This window comes from Puntigrus tetrazona, chromosome 1 (assembly GCF_018831695.1).
Source record: "Puntigrus tetrazona isolate hp1 chromosome 1, ASM1883169v1, whole genome shotgun sequence".
Taxonomy (NCBI): domain Eukaryota; kingdom Metazoa; phylum Chordata; class Actinopteri; order Cypriniformes; family Cyprinidae; genus Puntigrus; species Puntigrus tetrazona.
Window position 1 is genome coordinate 22851417 of NC_056699.1, and position 16125 is coordinate 22867541.

General features: G+C 38.1%; 3 protein-coding genes across 11 annotated transcripts in view; all 3 read right to left on the reverse strand.

Annotated features, from left to right (window-relative positions):
* Positions 1-291: 291 nt before the first annotated feature.
* pknox1.2 (pbx/knotted 1 homeobox 1.2) lies at positions 292-9296 on the reverse strand. Of its 2 annotated transcripts, none has more exons than XM_043236511.1 (11): positions 9199-9296; positions 7280-7392; positions 6343-6485; positions 6090-6261; positions 5015-5185; positions 4822-4936; positions 4623-4720; positions 4325-4453; positions 3180-3256; positions 2943-3106; positions 292-2183 (listed from the first exon to the last, which is right to left on the reverse strand). In XM_043236511.1, the coding sequence occupies exons 2-11, from the start codon at positions 7328-7330 to the stop codon at positions 1981-1983; spliced, it is 1323 nt and encodes a 440-aa protein (XP_043092446.1). In that variant the 5' UTR covers positions 7331-7392; positions 9199-9296; the 3' UTR covers positions 292-1980. The 2 variants fall into 2 exon arrangements, with proteins under 2 accessions (XP_043092446.1, XP_043092435.1); XM_043236500.1 differs by having other exon boundaries at positions 4822-4951; positions 9199-9295.
* A 155-nt stretch (positions 9297-9451) lies between these two features.
* On the reverse strand, positions 9452-13275 carry si:dkey-22n8.3. 2 transcript variants are annotated; one of them, XM_043236475.1, is made up of 7 exons: positions 12940-13275; positions 12788-12855; positions 12206-12299; positions 10796-11818; positions 9901-9964; positions 9684-9808; positions 9452-9600 (listed from the first exon to the last, which is right to left on the reverse strand). In XM_043236475.1, exons 1-7 carry the CDS (start codon positions 12956-12958, stop codon positions 9569-9571), a joined length of 1425 nt encoding a protein of 474 aa, XP_043092410.1. In that variant the 5' UTR covers positions 12959-13275; the 3' UTR covers positions 9452-9568. The 2 variants fall into 2 exon arrangements, with proteins under 2 accessions (XP_043092410.1, XP_043092419.1); XM_043236484.1 differs by lacking the exon at positions 12788-12855 and having other exon boundaries at positions 13017-13109.
* A 139-nt stretch (positions 13276-13414) lies between these two features.
* itsn1 (intersectin 1 (SH3 domain protein)) overlaps positions 13415-16125 on the reverse strand; it is a 38584-nt gene continuing 35873 nt past the window's right edge. For all 7 annotated transcript variants that reach the window (XM_043236412.1, XM_043236401.1, XM_043236395.1 and 4 more), the window contains one exon: positions 13415-15935. In XM_043236412.1, coding sequence (XP_043092347.1) covers positions 15787-15935 — 149 coding nt within the window. In that variant the 3' untranslated portion in view covers positions 13415-15786. The remainder of the gene's footprint in view (positions 15936-16125) is intronic.

The following is a 16125-nucleotide window of genomic DNA, read 5'->3' on the forward strand; positions in this document are numbered from 1 at the left end:
ATATATATATATATATTTTATATTTTTTATATATATATATATATATATATATATATATATATAAATATTTTATATTTTATATTTCATATATATATATATATAAAATGTTTTATATTTCATATATATATATATATATATATATATATATATATATATATATATATATAATGTTTTATATTTCATTATATATATATATATAAAATGTTTTATATTTCATATATATATATATATATATATATATATATATATATATATATATATATATATATATATATATATATATTATATATATGCTATATGAGGCTTATTTTTTGTTGAAATATATCATCAGGTGTTTACTAACAGCTCGACTGTACCAATCTCATTGGGTTTACACTGATAAGATTCTATTGATTGAGCATACATTATGTTTCAAAAAATAATATTGTATGTTTCTTTACAACGATAAATGAAAACACATGCAATCAATCGTTAAATATTGAAAACATTTGTCTCTTGCAAAAACTCTATGAACTGTCCATAATGATGCAGAATAAAAAAAAAAAATCTGTCATAAATGTTTGAGCTGAAGGGGTTTAACATCAACGATGAGTCCCTTTGCTAAAAAATAGCTATACATAAATACAAAGTCTTGTTAACGTCCTTCTCTGTTTCACTTTATGAGTTTATGCAATAGAATCATTAAAAAGCACATTTTCTTCTCATACAACAATTACAGGCATTGAGTTTCATAAACATTATCACAACCTTGCAAACGTATCATTATTGGACACGGTATCCATGCCGATTGCACAGGAAGTGACATCAGATATGTATGGAAGCTTATTTTATGGAATTAGAAAAGAAAATTGTGATTTTATATTCTCATAATTCTAACTTATTTTTTTTTCCCTTGCAATTCTGCTTTTTCCTCCCCTCAGAATTATTCTGAATTAGTCTGAATTGTGAGATATAAACTAATTGGAGAATTAAAGATATAAAGTCAGAATTTCAAGGAATTTTTTTTTATTTGAGATATTAACTCAGAATTAAAAGCTAAAAAAAAAAAGAATTGTAAGACAAAAAAAGTGAGATTTAATTGTGACAAACTCACAATTCTGACCAAAAAACCAAAAAGAAATCTGAGATATAACCTCAAATCTTAAGAGACAATAACCGCCATTACCAATTATCACAATTTTTTTATTCTGTAGCGGAAATAAGCTTCCATAAATATGAGCGTCTCACATTGTGGCATTAGAAATGTAAAAACGTAAGGCTTCAGAGTCTATGCCTTTAGCGGATAGCCATTCTTTGTACTTTGTACTAAGTAGTTACCACAATCCCCTCCAAAACAGGGTGAGCACGTTAAAAGTGTTTTTTTGTCTTTTTCATACATAAATACTCCTTACAAAACATAGCAAACCAGAGCGAAACAAACAAATGGAGAAAACAAACAAATTGGCACCGATCACTTGTGACAGTGTACTAGAAAAATAGTTCCTTCTTTTTCCTGGTGCCTGATTAAAGCAAACACAGGCATGCAAGAGACGAAATCTCATCGTCGTAGCATCCCAGAACACGAGGATGAGTACAACCAAATCATCCAGCATCCATATTTTTTTTACTTTTTAAATTTCCTTCCTTTTAGCTCTTTCAAAATGTGCTTTGAACACTTTCTTTAAGTTTACAGTATCATACAAAAAGTGCACTCGGCTAACTGCGTCGGAAATGATACGTGCGCTCCGCCGTGAGAGAGACTTGTGCTTGTGTCTTCATTTTGACCTGTGTGTGTGTGTGTGTGTGTGTGTGTGTGTGGCTTTAAGCCCTTTCTCTGTACTTCAAACGCGCTGTTTGACAGCTCGAGGATGTTCTGTGACCTTCAACACGTCAGCCGAGGTGATTGTGTGAATGTCTCTTTCTTAGTGCTCTGATGCGCCTTAAATGTCTCTCTCGATGTTAACTGTGTGTGTGTGTGTGTGTGTGAGTCGTTCAGTCCTACTACAGCGAGTCGCTGGTCTCCAGGCCCAGCCTGGTCATGTCGGAGTGGGAGGGATCATTGTCCTCATCCTCTTCGTCCTCTTCGTCATCATCATCCTCCTCGCTGTGACCTCCCATCATGACCTGCTGCATGGCCAGAGTAGCTCCATCTGACGAGAGCGTCTGGAGGCCGTCCTCGCCCACACCGACTGTTACCGTAGTGCCTGAGTACGACAAACAAAACGCTTACAATCATGATGAAACTGGTACAAATACCGCCAAAAAACCTATTCGAGTCTCATGAGTCGGTTGTGAGTCTCAACAGACAATTATGATTAATTGCATCTAAAATAAAAGTTTTTCCTTTACATAATATTTTTGTGTGTACAGTGTATATTTGGTATTTATATATACACACAAAAATATAAGAAATGTGATTAATCTCGATTAATTGTTGTTTTAATTTTCAATTATTGATCAGTTTTAACAAGCAAAAACAACATTAAACCTGTCAGAACACCTTTATTTTTTTGAAAATGTGAAGGTTTATTTATATTTATATATATATATATATATATATATATATATATATATATATATATATATAAATATATATGTATTTATTTCACTAGATTTAGTCTAGTGGCAGATCTGGATGTTAATTAAATCTTGTAGCAGCATTACAATTTAAAATAAATAAATGAATATATTTTTTAAATTGATTAAATTAAGGATAACTACTAAAGCCATTAATTATTAATCCATACACAATGTATCAATAAATATTTATGTATGTATTTATATTCAATTAAATGGTTTTACTAAAGCAGCATTACTAATTGAATTATTTATCATTGTCACAACTACTAATTGAATTATTAGTTAATCCGTAAGTAGTTGTACCACTGTACCAATGTACCACTGCTCCTCAACCTAAACTCGTATTCTGTGTAACTTCCTCCATGACGTCTCACGGGCCGTACCGTCTTCCATGGTGACCTGTTGCTGGGACACAGAGGAGGCGAGGGAGTTGGGCCAGAAGCGCTGCAGAGGTCGTGTTTGGGGCGTCTTCTTCTTGCTCTTGGGTGTGTCCGAGGAGCTGGCGTCCAGCATGGGCTGAAGGATCCGCCGGCGTGCGTTAATAAACCTGAAGACGTCGAGTCAGTCAGAGGCCATCCAGACTACACATGTACTGTTTGCATCAACGTCTGCTAACTCACCAGTTGTTGACCTGCAGCAGGGTGAGGTTGGTCTGCAGGGCGATCTGTTTCTTCTCGTCTTCTGTAGGGTAAGGGTGCTGACGGGGGACGGAAATAATTCGCTGTCGGTTAGTGTCTCTATCTTCGGGATCTCTACATGTTAACTTTGCCTTTCTCTGCTTCATTAGAACAACGGGTCTCTGTGGGCCGCCCGTCTAAACAAACGCCCGACAGAAAAGCCACCCGCCGGGCTCTTCGGCGCTCTCCCCAGACGCCTAGTCACATGAGCAGCTGGTATTTGTGAGAGCGTAAATGTACATGTGTGTCTGTTTCACGAGCCCCTATACATGAATCCATCTATACATGAATTCAAGCTGTCAGAACTATCAGAGCGGCTCTGTGGTCCGATAACAACTTTTGATTATATTTCAACAGATTAAATTAGCAGCACTACAACTGAAGTAGTTTTCAGTTAAATGACGATATTAAATAAATTTTAATCTACAAAGAACAAATATTTTTACATTTAAAAATCTTGTTTTTTTTTTGCTTTATTTAATATGGACAAAAGACAGTAATTGGGGTTTGATGTCATTTTTTTTAGTTTTCTGACTAATGACTAAAAGTTACAATTAAGCCTTTTACATTGTTTTTTTTTTTTTTTTTTTTTTTTTCAAATAAATGCCTTGGTGTTTTTTTTTTTACTTTATTCTTCAAAAAAAAATAACTATGTAATGTTTCTTGGGCAGCAAATCAGCATGATTCCTGAAGGATCATGTGACGCTGAAGACTGGAGTAATGATTTTTGTAATGATGAATTTTGTATTGTATTGAATGTACATTCATTGCCTACTTAAGAACATTTTTGTAATTTACTGTTATCATTATTAATTATAAAATACAGCAATTATTATTTTATAACTCCTGCTTTATCAGGCAAAAACAAAAGCATATTATAAGACAATGAAAGTGTTTTTTCAGCTTGCATGCATGCCAACCTTTTGCTGGGAAATCCTAAAACCATAATATGAACCTTTCATAACCCATAATGGGGGCACTTTAAAAGAATAACAGGGCTCTGAGACTTGGTACGAATAGTGAAAAATCACTTGTGAGTCACTCTTTCTGTGAACACTATAAAACAGTGAAGGACAGGAAAAACTTACACCGATGTGCTGGAAGAGCCAAGAACGCATGACATTGGTGGCGTGTTTGGGCAGGATGCCTCTCTTGGCCTTAGATGAATTGTCCTCCTGACTGAAAAAGTTTAGATCCTGGTTCAGCTGCAGCTGAAGCTGTGGGAAATGCAGACGCGTCTGTCAGGAGTGTGTGTGTGTGTGTGTGCGCTAATGCCATTCATTGTAGTAGATTATATGAAGATGTGCTGATTCAACTATTCAGCAGCACATCAGAAAAGCTCAGAATGCCGCGTGAAACGAGCGTGTTTGCTGACACCTGTCTCACCTGTGAGTTCTGGATGCGTATCGTTCCGGGCGACAGCGTCTGTGTGACCACCTGCCCCTGTGGAGTGACGACTGTAACAGGCTGATACACCGTACCACCTGGGTTAAAACAAACACTCTCACGCGGTCAATAAACGAGGGCAACGAGACAACGAGCAAGCAAACCCAATCAGAAAGCAGGAGTGAAACGGTCCACAAACCTGTTACCACCTGTGTGGGGTTTACAGCTGTGACGGTAACGTTGCCTTGCTGTAAAGCGGACGCTGGCACTACGATACCTTGGGGACTCATGGCTCCAGAGAAGGAGCTCGGCGGCTGTGAGGAGAACATCTGCGGAACGGTTATTCCCTGAGCGGAGGCGGAGACAGATTTCTAGGGAGTTTTAGAGCGTACCTGTGTCTGTGTCGGGGAGTAGGGGCTTCCTGGCTCTCCGCTGAGCAGCGTCTCGCTGTTCATCTTGGTCTTGAGGCAGGCGATGTAGCGGCTGCAGAAATCTTTACACAGGTCATTGACCTTCTCCAGCTCTAGCAGGTGAATCCGTAACACCTGGATGGCCTTCACCATCTGAGGTCGGTGACAAAGCACAGCAGAGTCATCAGAAGAGGTCTGAAATGAACCCTGAATCCAGCCCAATCGTTTTTTTTAAAGATTACATTAGAGCGTTATTAAATTATTAGCGTTTTTAAATGTGAGTATTAGATGATGGCATTGTTAATCAAAATGTAAAAATAAGCACAATTAAATATCCACTTTAACTGATGCTGATTAAATATTTCATATTAACTTGTGCATTGCTGAATGAATACTGCTGGGGGTCAAATCATTATTTTTTTCAAATTAAGAGTTGTATTTAGCAATAAGGCATTATATTAAACAAAGGTGACAGTAAATATTTATAATGTTATGCATGATACATTTATAAAACATTCCTTTTCCTAATAAATTGTGATTAATTAAATGACAAAAATGATTTTAAAAAATGATTTACCCCCAAAGTTTTTATATTAAACAAATCTTTGTGTTAAACATACACTGCTATACAAAGGTTTGGGGTCGGTAAGATTATTTTATTTCTGAAATAATTAAATTCACCAGACTTTTTCTTTTTTGTTAAAAGTAGATCTGTTTTTAAATAGACAGTAATACTAGTCATCAAAGAATTCTGTAAAAAATGCATCATGAATATAAAAATATTGATTAGCGACAGTTTTGAACATGTATAATAATAATAATAATAACTGTTTCTTGAGTAGGAAAGTTTATTAGTATGTTTTCTAAAACATCATGCAACACTGAAGACCGGAGTAATAATTCCGAAACATTTTAATATATTAAAATAGAAAAAGGTTAATTAGATTGCGTAATTCGATCAAAAATGCAGCATTGGTCAGCATTCATTTCTAAAGATTTTTTTTTATTTTATTTTAGCAGTATTCTTTTAAGACTAATGTAGACGTCTAAACCTTACCAGATTGTCCAAATCGGGGTCCTCGCTGAAGAAAGCCTTGCCTTCTTTCTCCTGGTTCCGCACGAAGTTCTCGATATCCACATCGAAGCTGGCCGAGGTCACGCACTCCGAGCTCTGAGTGGATTGCTCGCATTTCTCGAAGAGCAGCGCCAGCAGAGGGAACAAGGGGTGTCTGACAGCCAACAAACACAACAATCGAGCATCAAACGCGCGGCCAGCCGAGCTTTTCCAGAAACGCCTCGCGAGAACTTACCTGTAAATGGCCGTCTTGTAGACCTCCATGGGAGTTTGTGGCTCGGACGGAGCCGAGCCGCTCTCCTCTTCCTCTCTCTCCTCCTCCTCCTCTTCCTCCAACCTCTCCTCCACTTGTCCCGCCGTCTGCTCTCCCACTTGCATCTGAACGGGGCAGAGAAGGGAGATGTGTGAGGTATGTGGAAGTTAGCCGTGTCAGCTGGCATGTCTGCGGGCGGTAACGTCCGTGTGTGGGCCGCTCTGAGAAACACAGCCTCTCAGTCACAGACCCTCAGGGCTGACATGGGGTTTCAAAGCATGTAACAAAACCTCTTTTTTTTTTTTTTTTTTTTTTTTTTTTACAAAGAGGCTTCTCTCTCAGTCCTCTTTTTCTGTCAGCTTTCACGGATTTAACAGCGGTTTTTCACATTAGTTTCAGACTATTTAGCAGAAAAACAGTGCAAGTTAAGACATGCCAGCACACCGAGCGCCTCAACATGCATGATATGCAGATGCAGAACGCTCTATGATGGCATTCAACTATATACAGTAAACTAAGCACCCATTGTTTTTTTGGTTTCTTTTCTAATTTGCATTTTTTTTTTCCGTCGTACTTTATAGTTGGGACAGGCCCACATGATTGAGTGCATGTGACGGAGCGCAACAATAGTGTTGATTGAAAAGGGGGAAATGTTAAAAATATTTCACGACTGCTGGAAAATCTCGGGTTAGTCTCGAGTCTCTCTATCTCTACATCCGATGCCGCAGAGATCGAAATTCCAAGAATTCACAAGACATCAATCTGAGATGTCATGCTTTTAGTTAATAAAGTGTTTATTGGATTTTTTGTGCAATATGAAAATGATTAGAAGGATTATAAAAATGGCAATTAAACACACTCACGCTAATCAAAAACAGCGCTCCGCTGGCTGTATGAAGAGATCTTTGGCAACACAAACCTGCTCAGCCTCTTGGTAATCCTCCATGGACACCGATGGGGATGTCATCATAGTTACTGTTGCTGTGGACAACGCTTGGGCATTCTATAAAGCTGATCTTCAGCTCCACCAAACTGACACAGTAACAACAAAGAGAGATTTATGGGAAACCTGCAAAACAGCTGCAACTCTTTAGCAGAAAAAGGAATGTATCTATTTGAATATAATAAGAAATATATAACTTTGTGTATACACATACACATATATTTTTTTTTACATTTTTCAGGCACACCATAGGGCCATAGTGTGTGTGTGTATATGTATGTGTATATATATATATATATATATATATATATATATATATATATATATATACACACACACACACACACACACACACACATACATATATATACATACACACACACATACATATATATATATATAAATGTGTGTGTGTATATATATATATATATATATGTATATATATATATATATACACACATACATACATTTATATTTATATATATATATATATATATATATATATATATATATATATATATTTAGCAGGCGTATGAATAACAACACTTTATATAAATGTGTGTGTGTACGCATGTAGGTGTGTGTTAAACTTCATAAACTCTCTTCACTTTCCTCTTTACCTTAAAAATGTTAAACTTTTTCACTTTTAACTTACCATTATTGAGGAAAATTTTACAGCACACCAAGAAAATGTCCTTTATGTCCTTAAGTCTTTACATTCCTTGTATATAATACAGGTCAAGGCAATTAATCAATAATTAAAACCACTTGTCGAAACTACTTTTTTTTTTTTTTTTTGCATTTGGACGTTATAACCAGCGTATAACCGTACGCAGATAATATCAACCTTACCTAACTGAAAAATTAATATTTTGTTTTCAGTTTGTGTTAAATCAATATAGTACACTCAGATGGTTTTGAAACCGTTTTATTCCGCACTTCGTTTCACATAAACATCAGCATTGTGCATGTAATGAATCACCTCGCTCTATAAATACCTGCATGGTTTAAAAACATTTTCTTCTGAGCGCGCCGCCGTCGGTCAAAACTTTGCACTTAACACACACACACAAAGTGAGAAAACGACGCGTCGGAAGCGTTACACCAATTTATATTAATCTCACACGGGATAAACATCTGCAGTGCCCTCTGCGAATACGAATTCGCGATATAAATAGTAACATTGCTAAATATCGCACGACTTCCAACGAGCGATTCGCCTCGACATGGCTTTGAAAAAGCTGGCGCTATATCTACATTTAAGCGCATAATTGTGGATTCGCCTCGTTCTCGGTACCGCTATTTTCTCGTAATGCGGTTTTATATCTCCGCCGTGGTCTGTTTCTTCCTTCAGCCACAGATGACTGTATCTCATCCCCTCTATTACTGTAGGCGCCATGTTTGCACGGAGTCTCCGTTCAAACCCGTTCACATCCATTCGGCGTTTCACCCGAAACGCCGGACGCCCGCGCGAGCCGCTCGCGCAATTAATACGCGGTTCTACTGCATGACCTACGTCATGACGGCAAAAACACAAGCCGCCTCGACTTCTCGCCCACTTATTAAAAACACCGTCCCTGTCTCTTTAAATACAATAAAAAGCCTGCCCATAATCGCCTATCAATCAATCTAAGGGACATCGGGCTATCCCTCCCCACCAGCACCGCCGCCATTCGCACTTCTACAAAAGATCATAAAAAAAAAAAAGAGCTGGGCCTCGACTATGAGCCGAGCCAGAAAATCTCCCCCGAAACCGCCGTCCAAACATCCGATTTCTGCCCAAAACCATCCAGACCGCGCGCCTCCCACGGAAGCGCCGAGTGCGTTTTTACCGCGCGGCCCAGATCGCTTGATTGATAGGGAGTCGGAAAAGAAGATTTTGAGTGACAGCTTACCTTAGTGCCAATCTTCGTCACAATGACAAGCGGCTGCAGCAATCGGGACCCGCTGCTCTTCCATGTCGTCACAGCGTAACGGCACGCAGGCAACTTTGCTCATGAATATTTATGAGGTGGGAGGAGACATTACGGTATAGAGAAAAAGCGCTCGCCCCCTGAGACTTGCGTGCGTTTTATTAAAAAAACAGGTTTTAAGTGGTCATTTGGAGCGTTGAATAAAAGAGAATAAACACAGCACTGCTTGAAAATGTTAACTTATAAGCGCTTTATTTATTCGTGCCGTCCCTTTTTTTTGTTTGCGCTAAATAATTTAGCTATTTATAAACCGGTACATTGGTATCACAAATGCCATTCTTCTGGGTGGTTTTCATTTTGAGCTGCTTTCATCCAGTTCAGGCTCTGAAAAAAAAAAAAAAAAAAAAAAAAAAAAGAAAGTCAATCTGAACTTTCATAAGCGCGCGAAGGCAAAAATATACACTCACCAGAGAACTTAAATTCTGGGAACTCAGTTAAGCCTCCACTCCCATAAAGTCTCTGGAGTTTGTTTAGCTCTTCACTAAAAGTTTTCTCATATTCTGGTCCAGCGTCTACAGGGCCACCAGAGGCTCTAAGGACAATATAAATAAAATATGCGAGAAGTTTGATATATATTGGAATGCGTGGAATGTTTCAATGTTATTTGATTCATGTAGTATATACTGGCTCTTTGTGGAGTATTCCCTTATCTTGTCGAGAAAGAGTTTCTGTACTGGATCCAGTTGTGCTGTGGATGTTGAGAGAAATCCTGTTAGTTGCCACGCATAAATATGCAGTAATTCTAAAATGTCACTATTAGCCGCAATGCTTTTATTGTAAGAGCTTTGATGATAAAATTAAGATGATAATTCTCTGTGCACACTGTGTGTTTAAATGAAATGTATTAATAGGCACGCCTCAGCTCATCACAATGAAAGTATTTTCTTTATGAAAAGCAAACAAGCAAAAAAATCCCATTATAAAGGATGTCAAGAGACAGGCATCGGTCCACCCTCTTGTGGTCAAGATAAGAAAAGCTCAAAAGAAACCCACAAAAGCAAACCGTGCTGGCATCAGTGTGTTTACAGAAGCCCTAAACACATAAACTTTCCCTTCGTTGTTACAGCAGGTGAGTTCCTGAATTCAGAGACTGAAATCCCTTTGCATTTATGTTTGTGCGTATGTCTTTTTGTTCATTGTAGGATAGACAACTGAGTAAAAACAGAATACGGAAGAATTCTAGTTCTAAACTATGTAATGAACATTAAACGAGAATCGCCAAAAATAGTACACATGTATGATAGGCATGTATGATATAAACGAAAATGAAAGATTTAAAAATGAATTCGTAGCATTAAATAAAAATTGAATGCGAAGCAATTCTGCAAGTAAATTCATTCCAAAAATGAATTGCATGAATTTGTGAATTTTAACTTTAAAATACATTTGCAATATCTTGATGTCATTTCCCCACAAAGAGCTGTCAACAGAAAATAGGGAGGGTGCATAAACAACAACAAAATATTCTTATTTTTGTAAGATTTCTGTAGATATTGAATGCAGGAAGCGTGACACGTACCCTCAGTTAACTCTTCAGCTGCCTCCGTCTGATCCTCTTCCTCTAAACCCTCAGTGTGCACCAGAATTGGATCCGGTAGGCTGACAGATCTTCGAACATCACCAGACACCAGACAGCCTGACATAGCATCTACAGCTCGACTTAGAGAAGCCGACGCGGTCTCAACAACAGGAAGACGCTCAGTCGATTGAGGTGAAGAGACGATGCTAGGGGCTTCTTCATGACAAACTTCTCGAAGGGTTGGATCTCCACCCGAAGCGACAGCCACAGCTTCAGAGCTGGAAATAGCTAGTATGGAGTTAGCTGTGCCATCTGTAGAAGACTCGAGTGCCCGAGTGATGATCTCCTGGCCAGAAGATGGTTCCCCAGCGGGAGCTAGAAAGTCTTGAAATCGAGTGGATTGAGGCTGTGAGGAGCCTTGTGATTGTGCAACGTTTACCAAAGCTGAGGCACCGATTCCTGCAACCGCTTCTAAAAGATCAAAAGACTCCCGCGGGTGACCTTTTTCGCGGGCAGGGGTTGCCGTCACTTTGGAAATTAAAACCTCAGGCATGTAAACTGTCCCATCACTAGATTCTCCTGCAGAAGCAACATCCTCGGAAGAGGGAATGACTTCTGAGGGGTTTGTTGAAGACAGCTCAGAAGCTTGACTGATATCTGTAGTCATCTCTTCTTGAGCTGAAGCAGCATTAATTGTGGGTGATTCTGCCGACTCAACGGCTTGGGATGCTGCATATTTAGTACTCAACATTTCAGCATGCGCTTTATTATGCAGACCTGCCGTATAACTCTCCACAGCATCTTTTTTTGGAACGGTGCTCGTAGATATTTGAACTTTTGCATTTGAAATTATCTCTTCGGCATTACTCTGGTCCTTGAGTTTATTTGGTGTAGTGGGTTCGGTTGGACTAGCAGATTTCAATGCAGAGGCAGTGATCACGGATTGTTTCTTCTCTTTGGTCTCCTTGGCCTTTTGCTGCAGTAATTTGGCAATATCGATTATAGTTTTTGGTTTTGCTTTCTCTAGGGTAAAGACAACAATATATTAATGCATCTAACAAGAAGCAAAATCGCTCCAATAACTTGCTGAGGAGTAATGCAGAATAAGCCCTTATAAATTTTGTGCACAAACCAAGTCAACACGTAAAAAAACCAAGCTTCCCATAAAGGAGATTTTGCCATGCTGCAACAGTTTCGGTTTCCCAAAGAAACGTTCACTCATGAGCAACATTTTAATAATCTTAAGAACATTTTGTGGAACGGAAAAGTTCTATGGATGTTGAAGGTTCTACATGGAATCATAGATGATGCCAATAAAGAACCTTCATTTTAAAGAGGTGCCTTAATATTCCTACAACAAGACACCACTCAACAAAAAGTCAATACAGTGCAATAAAAATCATAACTTACTTATACTTGTATATCTGACAGGCTTCTTGACATTATTGGCTTTGGTGCAGAGTGGTGTCACGTTCCACTGACTCCAACTACCCAACCAAAGGAGCTGAATTAAAGACACACAAAGTCATTTAATTTAAATTCACAGCTACTTCAGTCAATACTACCCTGCCATTTTTACATCAGCCGACATCTGAACGAGACATTTTTTTAAAGAACTGGGCAAAGCTGTACATTTTCTTGTAATAAATTAAATTCACTTTCCATGAATTTGAGACTTTTGGACAATTATTATTTTTTAAATAAAGTACTAAAATAATGTACGTCTTATTACTAATTTACTGGCCACATATCAAAATGATGGTTGTAATCCTATATATATATATATATATATATATATATATATATATATATATATATATATATATATATATATATATACACACACACACACACATGCACACACTATATATATACACACACACTAATTTTAAAAGAAGTAACGTTATGGGGGCGAACAAGTCCAGGAAAGCGTGATAGAATAGAATTTTATTGAATTAGCTTTCAGTTTGAGTGACAGTCGCGAGCATGTACCTTCAAAACCCTCAGTGGCCGAATTCTCTGGAAGGACATGATCGCAAACATCCCAAAGAAGTCGACGGCTTTACGGTGGAGGAGTAAACACAGTCAGGCTACTCGAGGAGGACAGGGCTCGAGCAGAACAAAATACTCGAGTTTACTCTCACCAACAGCGAGAAGCAACATTCGTACGCGACACACGGGACAGCGTTTCAGGCCTTGTGGTAATCCACGGTGTTTTTACCCTCAGTGTTGCTCTCTTTCGTCTCGTCGGCCGCGTGTTTCTCACAGACGCCGCTTGTCCATCGCAACGCAGGACGTTCCGTTCAATAGGCGTTCAAATGGACTCTCGTTTACATTAAATAACGCCTATACAGACGATAAAAGCAGGATTACTGTACAAAAACATACACAAGGATAATTAGTTTAAAAAAAGTGTTCCGTGAAGCTTAAAGACGTTGCGTAATCACACCGACACGCCTCCTGAGAAGCACGCCGTCCGTAGCGCGTCGTTCTCTGTGATCTCATTTCTCACAAAAAACAGCCCTTACAAAAGATTCAGATGTCTTAATAAACCGTGTCATGAAAGATTGGTTTGATCAGCAAAACGAACTGCATGCAACGAGTAAACAATAGCAGATCTTGGTCCAACTGAGTTTTATTTGCAACATTAAGACAACACACTGCTTCTACATTGATAACAATACGCTGTCATCAACATATTTACTTCTCGGTTTGTAATATATTATACTCCATTCAAAGTTTTAAACATAGACACATATATTACTGTTCAGTCAATGGGGCTTTGCTCATTAAAAAACTAATGGAGGTACGGGCAAGTCTTCTGGTCTGAAATGTACAGTGTGCGTGATGAGAGGAGAGGGAAGGAGAGGAAGAGAGGAGGAAAGGAAAGACCCCTTGCATTGTCTGGAATATTCTTTGAGATGAGGTTTGGGGAAAGTGACCCAGCAGAAAGCATTCGAAGCACTAAGAATCACTCTTTCTCTTATATAGGCGCACACACACACACACACACACACACACATAGAAAAACCAAGTGGAATAACTTGCTGGCCCCACAATAGCTGTTTTCCTTGATCACTCTGGCATCTCACTAGCACAGCAGTGGAATATTAATGTGTGTATTGCATCTAAGACAGGAAAACACACAAATGAACAAAACCGATCCCCCGCTACAGTCCAAAAGAAAATGGCACCTTTCTCAGGTTCAGTAGTGCGATAACCGAGGGCAAAATAATAAGACAGACGCGAATTCTAAAACATTTCATCATCCGTGAAAAAACAGTGGGCTTTTACTATGACATATCTGAAGAACTGGACACATTTGCAGCAGATACCGGTGAAGATCGATCCCTTTTGCTCACTGGTGCATCGTTTCAACATCGTTTCTACTTGCCAAACCCTTTAACGCTACAAACAGTCCTGCTATTTTTCTGAAAATAAACAACAAAAAAGCAAATAAGAACAGTTACAAAATATGAACTTTTTTTTTACAAATATGACATGACTACAGTGTTGATCACTAATGCCTAACAACAGCACAACAATTAAAAAAAATACATAAATCAAAAACAAACTGAACTTATTAGTGACGCAAACTTAAATATAGCACTATATATATATATATATATATATATATATATATATATATATATATATATATATATATAAAATAGTTTTACTTTGTGATGTACCACAATTAAAACTAAAAACATCAGGGAACGTCCTTTTTTGGGACAAATGTGTTTTTTTTTCTTGTAAATTAATTATTTAGTTAAATTTGTTTGGCTTGGAAATGCTTCTGATCACCTTTGAAAAGCTGCTATGATATTTCAGCTGGCCTCCGAGACGTGTCCCATTCTCAAGAACAAAAAAAATAAAATAAAACAAAACCCACGTAACAAAAGATGCTGAAAAACAAATATAACAATGTCCCTCACCATAATTAATTTCGTTTATATCAAGAGTCTTTACATGGAGCATTTGTGGCCGCATCTTTTCGAGACTTGCTGAAAATTTCCCTGAACATGCTCACATTTAATGAACCCTCAAAAAAAAAAAAAAAAAAACATCTCGACTACATTCAGTTGTTGAACGGTCGCCGAATATCTTTCAGTAAAAACAGAAAACAAATAAACGAGTCGGTTGACACTATAGAGGTTTGCCAGCAAATCCTGGTTTTAGTTTTTAGTGTTAATGACTGTAATTATGGAATAAAACGTTAAACAGCCAGTAAAACTATCAAGGTGAATCTCACAAAAACATGTCCAGGTCACACCAAAATACTAGTATTTTGCATTTAAATACGACCTATCAGGACCGTCATATTTTATGACTCTCATTACTGCAATAGAGTCATTTTTTTTTATTACAACGATTTTTTTTAAAAAGAAAACCTGCATAAATTAAAAGCAGTACAACAAATATTTCCATCGTGTATAAATATGTAACAATTTAATAATATATTAGCTTTCCCCCCCCCCTCGCATTACAGTTATAAGAATTATACATATCTTTTAAATTATGCAAATAAGGTTTCATGAGATTCACCCGGAATGGCACATCATCTGGAACGTGTCATCATTTTAGAATGATTCTGTGTGTTCTAAACGAAAACCTACAAGAACGTTGTTTCAAATGGCACTACTGTTCCCGGGTCATTAGGAGTGTTAAACACAACCACCGTTTGACTCTTTAAGACTTACACAGCATCCTGAGACATCCTTCACATCATTAGAGAACTTCGAGAAAGGTTCCCTCTACAGTACATCCTTCATTTTACACTCACACACTTGGCTCGTCTTCAAAAGGTGTCGAGGAACGATAAAAATCCAACGGGGATCACTGATTGAGACCGTTACAGCATTTTGTAGACTCACACATTCACACTCTGGGATTCATGATGCTGGGTGGAGTGGGACTGTCACGTTAGGCTGGTGGGCTTTCACCATGGAGGGGTAGCGGATAGGGGGGGTCGGATCAAACGACGTGGGTCAGGGTTCGTCAAAGAGCTGAAGGTCCAGTCGCACCACAATCTCTCCCGTAGGGACTTCGTGTAAAAGCAGACGCTTGGTGATGGGTCCCTTAGAGCCCTGGTCCTTCTTGATGTCGGCCAGCCGAATCTCCGTCCTGCCCAAGAAATCTACAGAGACGAAGAGAGAGAAAGAACAACTTCCTGTGGTTACAATAACAAAATGCCGTTCAACAGTTTGTACCATTTTTACCAGTGCGTTTCGAAAAAAGTCTCTTACACTCAACAAGTGTATCATATTTTTTAATCAAATCAATGCAACCCCGATGATAAGACATTTAAAAAAAAAAAAACATCGGTG

Coding starts and splice junctions, on each gene's coding strand:
- pknox1.2 (XM_043236500.1), bottom strand. CDS start 7,330: ATGATGACATCCCCATCGGTGTCCATGGAGGATTACCAAGAGGCTGAG. Junction 4,721..4,821: donor CCCCACACAGGTGGTAACAG/GTTTGTGGACCG, acceptor GTTTTAACCCAG/GTGGTACGGTGTATCAGCCT. Junction 2,184..2,942: donor ACAGGTCACCATGGAAGACG/GTACGGCCCGTG, acceptor TGTCGTACTCAG/GCACTACGGTAACAGTCGGT.
- si:dkey-22n8.3 (XM_043236475.1), bottom strand. Junction 9,965..10,795: donor AGCTGAAGAGTTAACTGAGG/GTACGTGTCACG, acceptor CAACATCCACAG/CACAACTGGATCCAGTACAG. Junction 9,809..9,900: donor GAATACTCCACAAAGAGCCA/GTATATACTACA, acceptor TATTGTCCTTAG/AGCCTCTGGTGGCCCTGTAG.